We start from the raw sequence: 16,860 nt of genomic DNA on the forward strand, positions 1-16,860 counted from the left end.
ATTAAATTGAAAATGGCGAAAATGGATGGTTCGTTGGGTACACGTTTTTTCGCTCAACACAATAGTCCATTCCGCTTAGGAATGGTTGGAATTTTAATATATATTAGGCTTTGCTATTACCAATATTCCTGCCGGCCGAAGTCCTGCTCAACACTAGACAATTTATTTACGTGTTTTCCTGTCGTATGAGGGGGGTATGGCTCTCCTATTATTATCCAGGGTAAATCTGTTGTTCTATCAGCGGGAAAGTCAAAACAATTTGGTTTGGAAGCAGCAGGAGGAATACTAGCTCGTTTTTGTCATTCATTTCGCGATATGGTGTGAATTACTTAGTAATATTTATCTAAAAGTCCAGAATTGATCGTGTTCGCCCGGTTACTGATGTGAAGAGCGCCAGCGCGGGAGAAATACGTATGGTTTCAGAATCGGGATGATCGTTTGGTGGAGCGGAGATGCCCAAGGCAACGGGAAAGCGGGAGGTCAGTGACAGAGCTTCATTAAGAAGATCTGCAGCTAAGAAGCGCAAGTATGTTGAGGAAGCGTCCGCTGAACCATCTGTGCAAATCAATATTTCTGGTGACCTAGCAAATCAATACATTGCTGAGAAAGGTACCTTGGATGATAATATGTTCATGGAAGACTTGCTCAAAGCGTATCGGATGTATAAAATAATGCCCACCGACAAAGGAGATATCGCTGGAAGTTCAATTTTGGATGTAAACAACGTGACAGATGACGGTCAAACAATTTCTATCGAGGATCAATCAGACTCGTATGATAATATTCCGGATAACAATGACACTACTGAAAATGAGGTTACAGTTGTTAAAGTTGAAATTGATGGAAGTGACTATAATGCAGGCAATCGGCCAAATCCTGAAAATTTGACGCCTCAAGAATTAATGAATTCAAATTGTGTCGAAATTTTAATGACAAAAAGCAATTCAATTTCTCCTACTAAATGTGAAATTTGCGAACATTATGTAATCGGTGAAACAAAACGATTCCATACCTTTTCAGAACACTTTATACTACATGCGATATGTGATTTGTGTGAATCGAAATCAGAACAGGTTGATGCTTGTGAATTTCCCACAAATATAGTTGAAATAAATGACTACTTCAGTCATCGACATCGCGCGCACAACGATACGTTGCAAAAATGCCCGTTTTGTGAAAAAATAATTGACAATAAGGTGATGTTCCTTTCACATATGATAAACGTGCATTGGAAACATCTATATTGTTACTGTGTGACTTGTGTCACGGAGTCCACTGTCCCTGACCCATCACTTCTTCTGAAAGGCGTGTCTGTAGTTGGACATATCCTTAAAAAACATAGCTACCCCGAAACAAAAAGAGTAACTTGTGATACATGCGGTGTGATGCTTTTGCAGTTCAACCTGGCCAGGCACATCAAACAGGTGCACCAAACTAGCCGGGGAGTTTGTGAGTTATGTGGCAAGAGCTGTAATGATGTCGTCCGTCATAAAAAGAGAGTTCATGATGAAACTCGTTCTAAATACGAGTGCGAAACATGCGGAAAAAAACTGACTTCAAAATGGAACTTGACTGTTCATAAAAGGCTTCATACAGGCGAAAAGCCTTTCACATGTGAATTGTGCGGAAAGTCCTTCTGTCAAAAAGTCGAATTGCAGCTTCATATTAAAAGTAATCACACAGGCAAAATGGACGATCAGTCATCCGAATTTACCGAAAAATCGAAAGAATTTGAAAATCAATCAAAATGTTCGTCGCCCATGGTTACCTTCTCGAATCAAGTCATACAGCAAGACATCCTGCACACCGCTGTGTCGTGCAGTGAATTGTCACAATCACCAGGTTTATACGCCGTTATCTCATCACAAGGTGGTGGAAATATAATCCTCAGAAATGCTGTGAGTTCGTCTGCTGTCGCCCATGGTATTGCAGTCCTTGATGTTGACAAAAACAATCGGGTGTCTCATAATGAATAGTGATAATACGGACCCAAGAAGAGTGGTTAATAATAAGTTATGCCAACTACAAAATCTTTTGTGAGTGTTCACTGTAAACACGTGCAATAGCCTAACCTTGTGACATTAAGGCCAGGCGCGTAGCCAGAGGGGGGTTTTGGGGTCGTAACCCCATCCTTTTGAAATCCCCGTTGCGAATCAGTAATTCGTATTAGCAGTGCTGCGTGCCGCCAATTAGACTGTGCTCAATGGCGCATGATCTCCTGCTGAGATTGCACAAAACTAGGTCATTCATTGCTGCCATGGCGATGGCCGGCTTGATTTATTGCGTGGAACAAGCCTGGTGCGTACGATAATCACCGCAGGCCTGAACAGTCGCATCTGCAACAGGCCTGGTGCACTCAATATCGCCGCTGGCCTGAACAATCGCGTTGTAAAGGCTCGGTACGTGCGGGGTTTGTTCACACGATATAATCGCTGGCCTGAACGGCTGCGTCTAAGACTAGCTTCCCATGCCATGCTGGTTCAAGGGTGGCATCGCGACATCCGATCTCAGCCAACAGACTTCAACATGTGTAATTGGACTCCGCTAATATTAAAACATAACCATTGTGTTCAGGCTCGAGATATAAAAAGAAAATAAAGTTGTGGATCACCTGAAATCGGTGCCATTACAGAACAGATTCCACAACAGACTTCAAAATTTTGATTTGCATAACGCAATGCGTATTCAATTGTTTTCGAGAAATTAGGGACTAACTAATAGACGGACTCGCTGGTAAACTTATACACGCAAATTCGTCAACACGAGAAGCTTGCATAATAGTCATATCCCAGTTAACTCCAATGTGAATTGATGCTATAATGGTGTATATTTGAAAAAAATCAAAACACCTCCCTTTTGTTCAAACGCCCTACTTTTTTCTCGGCTGGCTACGTGCCTGCATCAGACCGATAAATGCACTAATCCAGTGACTTTGCTGTATGAGCACCATGTCTACCCTCTATTTTCTGTGATGTCAAGAGTTTGAGTGATTTGGTACTGATGCAATTCTTGTGCTTTTTAACACACTATGATTACCAAAATGTGATTACCAAGATCCTTCTCAACGTTTCTTGTTTAACTCAATTGCGCATCACATTTTAACTACCGTCTGTGAAGTAGCGTATTTCACTTGGATTACCGGTACACTTGCGGACTCTATCTGCTGCACTAAAGTTATTGTGACTTGTGACATCAACAATGCTCAATTAATCTCTTTCGGTATGATTTGGAGCGGATTCTGTGTTCTCTTAAATGTATATTTTTTTCGCTATCTTATGGTCAAGTCAAATATTGTGAGCTTGAGGTGAATTACTGGACCGCTTGTATTTACACTTTCTGATTCATTTTTACACATCGCTACTGTCTAGTACTCTTGATGTTTTGTTTGTTCTTGAATCATATTCTTAATTTGTTTTTGATAGATTTGAGCAGGACTCAATGATCGTGACTTTCTGACTTTTCTTTCTAAATTTTTTTCAGCAGTTGCTAGTACCATTTCTCTTCTCAGTAGAACAATAATCTAGTCTAGTACCTTGGCTTCTAGTGTCAATTATGGAGGTTGATCCTACTCCTGTAGAAGATGGCCAATCTACAGCTAACGCTATTGATACGCTGCCTGATGAACTCTTTATGGACACAGAAGATACGCCCATGGAAACTGACGTGCCTACTGATAAATCAACGAGTTTGGTCTCCAGCCAACCTGTTACAAGTCAAGACATTGTACCAGTTGTTGAAACCAACTTCACTAACGTAACAGATCAAGTGGTGGAAAATCAGAGGCAAGCATTACCTGTGGATAGTAAGAACTCTGACGAAGGAGCAGCGGATATATTAGGCGTTGAGCCTGTTGTCGATCTGGGTGGTATGACGACTAATGAAATGGTCCAATTAGATGATGAAACTGACAGCATTCTACCCGAGGAGCCGGTTCTCAATCGCGATAATCCGCCAGAAGCGGATCAGACTTTGGAAGAAATTCTAGACGCCGCTACTGGTCGAGACGATCGGGCTCTGGCAGAATTCAATTCCGAGGCTCTCGTAGTAAATCAAAACAATGTCACAGACGTAGATTTACCTGAAAAAGATGACTTGCAAAATCAGGATGTTGCTACTGAGCAAGAAACCACTGCACCGTCAATAGAGCAAGAAGCCGCAGTGCCATCTGTGGAGCATGTTGATGCAGAGCCATCTGCGGAGCAAGAGGCCATGGTGCCATCTGCAGAGCAAGAATCCGTGAAGGCAGCTGCGGAACATGTTGACACACCGCATTCTATGGAACAAGACGCCACATCGTCATCTATATTGCAGGATATCGCCACAGCCACACCGCCGACAGAGGTTAACGGTGCGACAACAGAGCCAGCAGGCAACGAAACAACGCAGGCGGAACCTGTTAACGTTGACAAGGACACCACAACGCCCGCACAAATACATTCCAAAGTGCGTTTTTCTGTTGTTCTGTTGAGATTTGGTACATTGTTAATTACTGCTGTATTCAGACTGGGAGCACATTCAATTTGGGCGTTCCAGGACTGACGTTCTCTGCCAACAACGTGAAGACAGCCAAGGACGGTACGAAAATGGTTCAAATCCACCAGTCCCAGATCACGCCCGAGCAGCTTTCGGCTCTTCAGAACAATCCTAACATAAAGGTAATGTGGGTTTATGTTTTGGTGTGTTTACGTTCGTCTCATATGTAACTTGGGCCGAAGTTTTGCTTTTTGAAGTAGAATTCTTGGATCTCGGCATTTGGAGCATTCATTTTAAGGGGGGTAGCATGTCAACAGTGCTATCTTGGGGATGGCTACCATGACCATGGAATTTTTATAACTGCTAGGTGTCGCTATGCTCTACACCGGTGGTTCTCAACCTTTTTGTCTTCACGGACCCCTGTGGACCCTCTTTAGTTTTCCTTCAAAGTTAGCTCAATTATCGTGCAAATGTCATCTGTCTTGTGCCAATATCAACTGTAGGCTAGTGAAAAACAGCCGCAAAATGACTTTTGAAGATAACACCAGTGGTGTTACACCACACTATATGTAGAAATTGGTTAGACTTGTATTCTTTCGAAGCGAATTTTACAGCTGTATTTATTGTCTTGGAAATACGCGTCTTCGATTTGATACGAGCCAGTGCCGAAAATCCATTTCCACAAATATAGGTGGTGGCGAATGTTATATTAACGCGAAACGTTTCCGACAACAGCTTTTGGTGTGAGTTTTTACTGAACATATCACGTCTGGCCTAGTCATTTCTATATAGCATCTCATCTTGACGTTATTTAGTGGTTAGATTCCAGGAGAAAATGGATTTCGTTGCAAGAGTTTTCAATTCCTTAATTGGGACAGATGAGGAAACAAATTCTATTTCAAACCATTGTTTACTAATTTGCTGAGACTGACGATTCCAAATCCAAAATGTTTTGCAAACATTTCGTAGTCACCCTGTTTGACCTTGCTATCTTCAACATTGTATTTTTCCACAAACCCCAACAAAACAACTCCAAGCAGGAATTGCAATTGCATATTTGCAATTTGACAATTAAAATGAGTTTGCGCAGTAGGACATTCCATATCAGACGACCATTTTAATGATGCGAGTCCTAAAGTTTTAGCCATTGTGAAGCGAAACTATCTCATGCTTTCTCGAATTAAAAAAATGCAAATTAGGTCATCAATAATTTTACAACTTTATAGGTTTCGCGGAGCCCCTGAAAATGCTTATGCTATGCTAAATTTTGAAGGAATATGTGCAACACATCTTAGAGAAATTTGAGGTTATCTGTGAAATGATGATATACAATGTTCTTTTCAATTCTCTACTAGTTGCCGACGATGACCCCTGACGAGTGTCAGTCGAAAATATTCGGGTTCATTTCAATATGAATGTACTATTCAATTGTATATTGAAGTTTTGTACCTCCAAGAACCTCTTCTAATATGTATCAGCATTCATCTGCATGATCCCAATGTCAGTAATAATTTACAACCTACCTCTACACCCACGTCAGTTTCAGGACTCGGCCTGCGTGATTCAGTAATTGGCACATCTGAATATTTGAATGTTTTTGCGAAAGCAAAATTCAGCAACACATGATTTATGTCAGTATTTGTCCTTTGTCGATTTGGTTGATCTGTGACCTTGAAACGGAATCAACGAAAATATATGTATATGCCTTTACGCTAAGCGAAGTATTTTAGTAGTTTGTTGTTCAATGTAGTTTCAATAACTGTACTTAATTTCCACTGTCAGAGCCCTGAGACCCCAGTTAGCTGTATGTCGGCGTCGAACAGCATGTTGGACAAAGCTACACATGTGCAGTTCATTGAATGTTATTTCTGTCGAGTTGTGTTCGATGCCCACAATTTTTTTCCATGGTGTGTAGCTAGCATCATTTTCACTGTGTCACTATTACCATGAATCATCGAGATATGTGGTACTCATTTACTCGGGTAGGCCGGGGTTGCCACACCTTCTTATTTTGAAGTGCGGTGACTGATAAAACTATATTGTTGTCGTTTCTCCGATCTGTCTGTGTTTTTGACTTTTGTCCTTACTTTCGGCGATGAGATCTGATTAGGCGTTGGTAAAACTTGCCAGAAAGATCGTAAACAGATGACGCTGGTGCTGGGTAAAATTGTTCACCAGTTTCTTGAGCCATTGGTTTACAAATTTCGTGGTTTGTTTGACTGTACTTTCCACCCGTGTCGATGTTGCCACCGGACCATGCAGTTTGACACGGTCATCAAATCTGCCAATGTCCCGGAGAAGATTTGTTGATGCTCGTATTTTTTCCTTTGGCAGGTCGTCTTTCGCCATGTCCCTTCGGGAAAGAGTTACTCGAAACCTCCGCGACATATGCTCTCCGGCTCACAAAGTAAGAAACGAAAAGCCACCGACGACCTGGACGGGTCAGACGTGTACAGTTTCGACGACGGGGAGGAACTGTGGGGGCCTGCAAAATCGATGAAATTTGATTCTAGGTAATTTTGCTGACCATCTGTTCTCTTTTAATATGTTATATGCATATAATATAATCAGGCGCGTAGCCAGCCGAAAAATAAGAAGGTGGTTTTGAAATAAAAGGGCAGGGTTTCGATTTTTTTTTAATTCACTAATATAGCATCAATTCATTAGGGTTAAGTACATGCGTAAATGACGATTATACAATCTCCTTGTGTTGACGATTATATGCGTAGGATATGCTTGTCAACGACTCCGGAAGTGCTGGTAATTAACAACTCCCTGATCTGTTGTGAACAAATAAATATGCACGCTTAACAACGCGTCTTGGCAACGATTTGCGCAAGTCAAAATGTCCAAGTTTTTATGGAATATGTGCTATAATGACGGCGATTTCAGGTGCTTCAAACCTGTCCTCTTTTATAACTCAAGCCTTGACACGTACATCTTCTGATGGTTATGTTTAAGTATTAGCGGAAATCAATTACGCATGTACGCACGCGTCGCACATGTTTGCGGACATTCAGTTTTGCGATGTCACTCTTTAATCACAATCGCTAATCAGCATACACGTAACGGCATTGTCTCCAAGCCATAGAGAGATAGAAGCCAAACCGTGCTAGGCCCGAGACCCGATAGTTAGTCTAGCAATGATACATCTTTCGTATTAGGCCTATTTCAGATGCGATTGTGTAGGCCAACCGATGATATTGCGCGCACCAGGCAAAGCAGATGCGATGCGATTGTGCACGCCATCGATTGTATAGTGCGCACCCGGCCTATTACAGATGCGATTCTTCAAGCCAGCGGAACTAGGCTGGTTGGAGACATGAATATATATCAGGTCACGATTGCCGAGCGTGCGGCAATCAATGATATGATTTTGCAATAATCTCAGCGAGAGATCGAGTCGCATTGCATTGTGCAGTGCAATGTGCACTAGCACTGACAATCTCGCTAATTGGCAACACGCCACTCGCTAATTGGCGGCGTGCAACACTGATAATACGACTTATTGAATTGCAACCGAGTATGAGCGTCTGAACAGTCATTTCAAAAGCACAGGGTTTCGCCTTTAAGGAGGGGGTTTCGCGCTTCATAAAGCGGGAATTTCGACCCCCGAAACCCCCCCTCTTGCTACGCGCCTGAACATAATATTATAATCCTATGATTTATATAACGCATTGTTGTCTCTTTGTCAGGTTAAAGTTTAGTTATGGCGGAGGTAAAAAGAAAGGAAAGAACCGCGTGTTGCCTGATTCGGGGCCTTACGCGATGAACTACATGTCCACAAATCGGCAGTCTGGCATTCCCGCCAAGGTGATGTTAACGGATTTACTCGCGAGAGTCAACAGTCCACGTGCAAAGAAGGAGGTAATAAATGTGTTCGATTTGTTGTTGTTTGTACTTTGACAGTGACCTTTCTGTATTGATAATTTTATCGATGCTATAAAGTACTTTATGTAAACGTATGATGCGTGTTGTCATCGCTTGAGGCATTGTCGGTTTTGGTATGGATTTTAATATGCCCAGCGTTGAGAACATAACTACGGGTACACCCTGTCCCAAAGGCCCATATTGTATTGGATACCGTTGCATGTAAATCATGTAATGCCGATTGCAAATACCCTACGCATGGGTGTGAGTGGTATAGGACATAAGAAGTGTCTGATCTGTGACGAAATTTTTTACGTTGAGCAGTACTAACTCGCAGAGGATCAGTTTATTAGTAAATCCCCACTTCTCTAAATATGTTGCTGCAATCAACTGTATTACTAGCTTGAATTTTTGGCCCAGCTATCTCTCTTATGTGCAAGTAGATGTGATGACGAATTACCAAATAGGGTTGATTCTTGAATAGGTTTCATTTACACCTACGATTCCTTGATAGCAACCCACCCGCATTACAAAACCTTCTCATCGGTTACATATTTGATCAACTGCTTTACAACCCTTTCATTAATCCCTCATCTTAACGACATAATTTCTCAGATTCGCGTCCACACGTCCCAAATCAACGCCGAAGTCCTTGCCAACATGGAGCTGAACCCGTACTACAGAATTGTCCTGACCACCAAGCAAGAGCTACCGCCGCTGGTGATCGAAAATGTGGACGCCGTCGAGCAGGCCAAATTGGAGGAAGATGCCGTCGAGACAGACACGCGGACGGAATCTAGCGAGAAGGCGGAGAAGGAAGAGAATATGGAAATAGACGAGCAAACGGAAGCAAAAGAAGCGGAGGTTGAAGAGACGGAGGAAGAGAAGCAAAAACGGTAGCGTAGTGACCTTCCTACTCTATATAAACGACTTTTCTAGTACACAATCCCGTATTATGACAGGTTGGAAGAAGAAGAGAAATCGAAAAAGCAACGTGAAGCGGAATTGGCCAAGAAACTGGCCGAGGAAGAGGAGGAACTGAAAAAAACGGTGATGCAAACGCAGCGGTCTCGATCGGGCAGGATTCGCAAACCATCAAAGTAAGTGATGACAACCCCGCCTCCACATCAGTTAGGATAGCATAGCACGTTGCATATTTTTTTGCGTCATGTACACCAACTCATGATATACATACGCACAATATGTGCATATTCAATTATGCACACAAGAAAGGTGCTGATATAGCCTTCCTGACCCCCCTCCTCCATGCTATCCTGATAATGCTGAGCGCCATGGATACCAGTTTTACCAATCAGGTCTTTTGTCCTACCCGGCCCACGACCTACCAATGAAGAAGCCTAACGCTCCAACATTGTGCTGTGTTGTATGTCAAAGTAGTATGTGTTGCTACTCAAGTAGAAGTAAAACTGACTCTTTTAATTTCCAAGTGGTTACAAGTAGAATCACCTATTTTTGAGACGTGAAGCCCCAATTCAACTGGAAGCATAAAGGCATCGTTTTGTTAAGGGATCGCATATTGGTGGCTGGGAATCGAACGCGACTAATTTTCCAAATTGTGAAATGCATCTTAGTGACTATCTTGAGAGGACTAGTGATACTCTGCATCTCGGAATAGTACTCGGTTACGGCTATTTCGCACGGTTTTTGTGACAATCTATTGTGTAAAAGTCCCTAAACTTCTTTCTGCTGTTCGAAAAAAGAGCAGTAGTGCCTAAACCGCACATGTACGAGTGGGAGCAGTCTAAAAGTAATTGCCATGAGACACTACAAATTGACGAAATCTTTGAATATATATTCAGTTTTATTTCATGAGTTTTCAGTGACAATTCGCTTCTGAAAGCGAAGCGAATTCGTCCATAAACTGATTTCCACCATTTGAAATTCAGTGTAAATCATGGGTTCCCAACTTTTTTTACACCGTTATCAGATGATGTTTCAAGTATAAAACGGGTTTATACAGTAACTTATAGATAGAGTGAAAATGATACAAATACAACAAATACTAAACATGACAGATCATTAATTAGTTATTACACATTTTCATATTCAGTTACTGTGATGGTCGAGCTTGTGTTTGCTCTGACAATGACTCAAAGGCTGACTCGGTGTTGGTACGAGCCCTCCGGATGTCATATTGAATATCCAAGTCACTTTGCTGATTTGTCTTCAGAAGTAACGGCGCGTCAATTTCATCAAGCATAGGATCCGCATTACTGAGTTTTGCCCAAAGCTTAGTCAATCTATGATTCTGACATCTCTTGCCAGTTGAACTTCAATATATTAGTGTACTTATAGATGATGACATCCTTAAAAATGATTTCATGGCCCACAGAAGTTTTGCCTAAAGAGTGTTCGAGTGGACGCAGAAGTAGTGTAAAAACGGTAACTGCTCGAGTAAGCAGTACAAGTAGGCACAACCTGCCCGTTGCTCGAGTATAAAAATGTTGGCTCGAGTATAAAAATGTTGCTGTTTTCTAGGTATGCTCTCGATATCGCGCGCTTGACCAAACGCAAATCGACGAGCGCCACGGGAGGCGAATCGTCTGGCGACGAGGCCGAAGACAAAGTCGTTAAGGCCGTCGTGAAAACAGAGGTCGCCGCCCCCAAAGGCGTGCCGACCCCTCCGAGAGGTCGGGGCAGGCCGAGAAAGAACCCGATGCCACAAGTGCTCATTAAAAAGGTCGACGCCATAGAGAGGATCGTGGCGAAGGAGAACGCGGCAAAAACGAGCAAGGACGACGCGGCGAAAACGGGGAAGGCCGATACGACGAGTGCAGAGAAGGATGAGGCTGCAAAAACGGGGAAGGATGTGACAAAAACAGGGAAGGATGATGCGGAAAAAACGGATACCGTTGAAAAAGTGAAAGACGAAGTCGAGGACAAACGAACTGAAAAGGTTGGTGGTGACGCCGATGCTGAAATCACCAAACCGGGAGAGAGTAAGTCGGCACCCGATAAAAGCGACGAGGTCGTCGCGGAAAAGGCTACCTGCGAAGATAAAGTGGAAAAGGGCGACGCGGCTGACGAGAGTGAAAAGACTGATACGGCCGTCAAAAATCTCACTGCCGAAGACAAGCCGGGGCAAGATAAGCCTGTCGAGTCCGCCTCCGATGCCAAGGAAAACGCACCTGGGGTAAGATTTAGACAACTAGACTAATTATAGAGCGACATGTCGGTAATCTAATTTGTGAAATGTTTCTGTGCTCAGGAGAACTGTATATAGTGCGAAACAGGCCAAGCTTGCTGCGCAGTGTGCAGACATTTGCTATTCTCATGCTTATAAGAATGAGCTATGATTTGATATTAACGGTACCTGATTCAATGTCCGGATTTTCTCGAATTCAGTAATTCTAATCTAATTTGGAAAAAAAACTGCAGCTATAATTCTAATTCTACCTTAATTTAGAAAAAACTCCGTAGCTGTAATCATAGGCGCCGACTTAGTAACCACCATATTTAGTTAGCAAAGCGAATCGATGCCACCTCAGAGACGTCTTCGATTCATATATGCGCGAGGCGAGAAGCCACGGGGGTTTCGTAGGTCGAACCCATCTATTTTAAACGCGAAACCCCGTCATTTTGAAATGACCGTTCATAGCACTAATATTCAGTTGCAATTCCACAAATATCTTATCAGCGTTCCGCGCGGCCGATTTTCGAGAAGCAGGTTGACAATTAGCGAGAAGAGTCTGTGTTTGGAGACAATGTGGTCAAGTTTACGCTGATTAGTGATTGTTTTATGTCATATTGATTAAATCGCGAATCTGAATAACATCGAATTGCTGCAAACAGACTCAAACGTGCGTAATTGATTTCCGATAATATTTGAACATAACGATCAGAAGAAGTGCACCATGGCTTGAAGACGACAATGGTCTGAACCACCTGAAATTGGTGCCATCAGGTTCAGACATTTTGATTTGCGAAAACTGTCGCCGAGGCTGCGTAATGTGTGCGCTTATTCAATTATTCACCAGAGATCAGGGACTCGTTTAATTGACAGCACTTCCGGACTCTTTGGCAAGCTTGTCATACTCCTGAAATCGTCAACACAAAGAGATTATATGATTGTCATTTACACATGTACTTAACCGGAATTGAATTGATGCTAAAAATTTTGAAAAAAATTTAAATCCCCCTAGTTTTTCGACTGGCTACGCGCCTAGCGTATGCTGAGAAGCTCTATCATAGATCTCCTCTTCCAACTGGGTGCCCAAATGATCGTTCTGCTTTTCTAAAATATTAATTATGTGCGCCCATATTCGTTCACAAAAGATTCTTGATTTTCGGACGCGAAATTGGAGGGTGTGTTGGTGTGTGCCTGCAAATTGGAATTAAATTCTGCGCATATTTGTTTCTCTAACAAGGCTTTGCCAGTGATATTAATCGGGGAAACACAGCAATACAGCTCAAACACCAATATAATGAGAAAACAATTGTCGTGAAGAAGGCTGCTCAATACGGTGTCGGACTCAAAACCCATTCGTGGCGATACTGATTAGAATACGCGCTTGCTCGTTTGCCATCATCTATATTTCTTGTGATCCGCTTGATACATTCGTACTATGAAATTGTCGCACAATGTCAATTTTCAGCGTTCTATCCGTTATTACTGTGCAGTAGGCCATGTCAAATATTGATGCATCACGAGATTCTGGGTGGCACAAATTCTAAATTTATTCGATTCGTTTGAACAGGAAACCTTCTGTATTCAGATAAACTTGATTGCTGGACGTACTTGTATCAAGAACAACAATATCGAACGTCAAACTATTGGGCATTTGGTAGACAGTGCATTTCTATTGATGAGATCGCGGCATGCGCCTGGAAGTGGGATTAATTCTAGCCCAGGGGTGGCCAACCTGTGGCCGTAGAAGAAAATTTGTGCAATTCAATTAGTACGTGTTGGCGGCAGTCGACATGCAAATTGACTCCCGAAATGAAGCAATGCCGCCAAAATCGCTGTTTTAATCTGCAAACAATTGCCGCGACGCGAGCTACTCGACGCTGAGCCAGAAACCGCAAGAGACAATTACTGATTGATTATCTGCTTGAAACCTCATGTTCGAGAGTTGTGTGTTACTTGCGAACTTGCCGGGCCAGTGCGTAGTGTATTTCGTTACTCGCACTCATTGATGCAACTCCAAATTCTCAGTGACATCAATTCTGATTTTTGTTCGCTGTAGTCCGTCGGACGGACTGATAGCGCAGTTATACTTTCGAATGATCATACCGTCTTAAGATTCCATTGAATAGCTCGACGGCATGGTTTGATATCTATGGGTACAGGGCCGGTATTAAAACGTCACACGAATGGTTTAACTCTGCACGTACACCAGCGGCATGTAGTAAAGTGCTTTTTAGTGCGACAGTGACGTCATCGATTATGGAACAAATTATGACGTCACAAGACTTCGCCACCTCTTAAAAAAATAAGAGTCGGGAGTCGGTGCCTATGGCTGTAATTGTAATCTAATTAAGAAAAACTCAAAATTTTCTAGTTATCCAAGTCTGGGTCAGCGGCCAACGCGAAGCCATAAGCTTGTATTGTTTACTGCAGGTGGAGTCGTCAGACGTGAAACCGGCTGAGGCTGCGGCCGTAGCCACTGAGGACAAAGAAGAAGAGAACGAGGTGATTGACAACAAGTACAGGCTTCGGAAGTTGTTGGAGCAGTGCTCGACAGAGGAGATCAGAAGCGTGCTACTGCCAGAGGCTTTTGATTCGATAAATCTCGGAGATTTCTTGTTATACAAGGTATGAGTGGCGTAGACAGCGGTTAGAACCTGAGAACCATCTACCCCCTTTCCAAGCTCGACTCTACCCCCTTTTAAAACCCCTTATGGTTTTCTTGGAGAGAGTAATCTCCTTAGCCCTCATCCCGAATACATACATTCATATTGTTCCTATTGTTTCTTCACGTCTTAACGACTCAACTCTTTATAAGTAACCGTTCATACTAGATTATGTCCCCACATTCTGTACCCCCCCCCCCCACCCAATCGTCAGCAGCTAGTAGGGAATTGGAAAGAACATGTATATTTTAATATACCGTAACTGGCACATGTTTATGCGTATGGAGACGTTAACATAAGCAAGATTATCTGATCCTTGTTGTTGCAGTGGCCTTTGTTCATTGATTTAACGCGATTAATCTATTAGAATTTAGAACAATGTCTGTTTTCAGAATATCACTCATCCCCCCTTTTTGTTTTACCTCTCCCTATTTTTCTCTCGGCTGGCTACATTCCTGTACCTGCCTCCCAACCTCAATGAAGGGCTTGAGCCGGTCTGATGCTAGACGACCAGTGAAAGTGTCGCATTTCAGTTACTGTTTTTTCCTTGCGCGATCCGCAGGCCGGGCAAACGTGTAATCCACACGGGAAAATCAGCTTCCCGAAGCTGTACCGAGAATTCGAGGCCCTGCACGGTGACGCTTTCAAGGAGGCGACACGATACAACACGCTAGTCAAGCGGGCCAACAAGGTTGGCGGCGACAAGAGAATGGAGAAGATTGTGCTCATGCCGGTCTACAATATCGAGGTGGGTTTGGCAAAAAGTTAGTTTGATGGTTAGGGCAGGTCTTACGACTTGAGAATAAATTTGAGTGGCCTTTACCTAATTCCGGCTCAAGTTGACTTGGAATTGGATATGGGAATGTTAAAATCGTTCGTCTCTGTCTGTCGCAGGCCGCCAACTCGCTGCAAATCAGCTCTTCGAGCATAGACGCTCACATTTGCGGCATACAGCGGACGATAACCACCGAGATGATCGCCGCCAATTCGTTTTTCATCAAGTCAAAAATGGAGACACCGCTCATTCGACTCAAGCTCCCGGAAGCCACGGGTATTGTGTTACGTTTGTTTTTCGACTTTGTAGATGGCATTTGTGTTGAGGTCCATTCGGTGTCACCTGGGTATCGGCTGACGGAGGCTCTACTCGATTACAAGTAGAAGTTGAGACATCTCAAAGCGACCTCCTCTCTCGGTTGGCTCGTAACTTGCCGTATTTAAAGTGTGTCGAATAGTATAATCTGAATCTGATTTTAGGAATGATTTTAAGTACATTGAAATAACGTCAGTGCTGATACTGGAAAATTCGCAATAGCGCAGCACCGGCAATAATAAAAATCAACGCTACATGTAGTCTGGCTCTGGCAAACATCGATTTTGCTACGTCTCACTAAAAATTCATTCGCGTTAATGCGCGAAACTCTCGTGTTCAGCGCCAAAAAATCTGAAACCGAAACAGACCAAGCCGCTGTACATGAACCAGCACCAGCAGATGTTCACGGGCAACGGGCATCAAGAGCCCGACACCGCCACGCCGGACCGGCCCAAGCCCTACAAGAAAGCGACGTACGGCCAGAAGATAGCGTCTATGAAGTACAGCACGCTACAAACCAAGAGTCAACTCGACGGCTTGCAGGTGAAGGTTTTGAATTTCGACTGCGCCCGGTGCAGGCTTACTGTTGAATTTTGTCACATTGCAGGTTCGCAGGCCGGCTTACCTCGACCAGTTGAAGAACACGGGGCAGATCACTGTCGGGGGCATGAGCCATCAAATTTCTTCCAAAGCCAGCGACCAGTTTCGTGCCACGTCCGTGGAATCTAGTCTGCTACGGGCCGACGTACAGTCTGCACAAGTAAGTTCATGCTTTCGGTGTTGGTTCGGTGACAAATTGGTCGGTCTATTTTGAGTACTCAAGTCGATTTTGTCTACTTCTGCGACGTACCCAAGCGGTTACATTCGCAGGTAATTTCCACTTGTGTGGTTTTGGTGGCATATCTATGTGCTCTTTCATCTTTCGATTTTGATGAGTAAAATGTAGTGCGTGAATTAATCCGCATTGCTTGGCATGCCTCAAAATTGACTACTTGTACTTGTAATTTAGTATAAAATTATGATGGTATTACTTCAACTTGTGTTACCTACTTGACTTAATTACCTACTTGTAATTGCAGTAGAGATTTATAGTATTACTTCTACTTATGTTTCCTACTGGAATTAGTTTGGACATGCCTTGAAAATCACTGCTTCTACCAAAGTGGTGGAAATGTATGACATTACTTCAAGTTCTACTGGATCAGTATCAATTCAACCTGTGTTTTCTTCTCGAAAGTAGTTTTGACATCCCTCGAAAGTCACTTCTACTTGTACTGGAAGACTGCTTTGACCACCTCACAGTGGGCGCACTAGTAATGAATACGCCTTTTTCGAATGAATCCTACAGGTTGCAGCCTCGGCCACTTCGGCGCTGGCTCAACTTCAAGCCACCGTGCAGCAGCAACAACAGCAGCAGCAGGCCTCGGTGGCAACAACACGAAACGTCTCGGCCAGCATGACACTGAACCCCGTCACTGGCGAGCTGATGCCGGCCGCGGACTCCGTCGCAACCGAGGCCAACGGCGACATCGCCGGTCATACGGAACAGTACTTTGTCACGGAAGACGGTGTGCCGATTTCAGCTGCCTCCACCGAAGAACCGGGTAGGTCAA

The 16,860-nt window shown here is 43.3% G+C and overlaps 2 protein-coding genes across 3 annotated transcripts in view; both read left to right on the forward strand.

Moving 5' to 3' along the window:
* LOC145450375 (uncharacterized) overlaps nt 1-16,860 on the forward strand; it is an 18,016-nt gene continuing 1,156 nt past the window's right edge. The window contains exons 1-13 of the mRNA XM_080328890.1: nt 1-4,443; nt 4,503-4,655; nt 6,808-6,986; nt 8,169-8,340; nt 8,959-9,239; nt 9,306-9,443; nt 10,843-11,497; nt 13,925-14,119; nt 14,720-14,905; nt 15,052-15,208; nt 15,588-15,790; nt 15,855-16,007; nt 16,596-16,851. Of these exons, the coding sequence (XP_080185016.1) occupies nt 3,553-4,443; nt 4,503-4,655; nt 6,808-6,986; nt 8,169-8,340; nt 8,959-9,239; nt 9,306-9,443; nt 10,843-11,497; nt 13,925-14,119; nt 14,720-14,905; nt 15,052-15,208; nt 15,588-15,790; nt 15,855-16,007; nt 16,596-16,851 (3,619 nt within the window). The 5' untranslated portion in view covers nt 1-3,552. The remainder of the gene's footprint in view (nt 4,444-4,502; nt 4,656-6,807; nt 6,987-8,168; nt 8,341-8,958; nt 9,240-9,305; nt 9,444-10,842; nt 11,498-13,924; nt 14,120-14,719; nt 14,906-15,051; nt 15,209-15,587; nt 15,791-15,854; nt 16,008-16,595; nt 16,852-16,860) is intronic.
* The window catches only part of LOC145450377 (uncharacterized), a 17,284-nt gene continuing 11,940 nt past the window's right edge, over nt 11,517-16,860 (forward strand). For both annotated transcript variants that reach the window (XM_080328894.1, XM_080328895.1), the window contains exon 1: nt 11,517-12,669. In XM_080328894.1, coding sequence (XP_080185020.1) covers nt 12,613-12,669 — 57 coding nt within the window. In that variant the 5' untranslated portion in view covers nt 11,517-12,612. The remainder of the gene's footprint in view (nt 12,670-16,860) is intronic.

The sequence above is a fragment of the Botryllus schlosseri genome, chromosome 11, assembly GCF_051294905.1.
Source record: "Botryllus schlosseri isolate E-star chromosome 11, Bs_hap1, whole genome shotgun sequence".
Classification (NCBI taxonomy): Eukaryota; Metazoa; Chordata; class Ascidiacea; order Stolidobranchia; family Styelidae; genus Botryllus; species Botryllus schlosseri.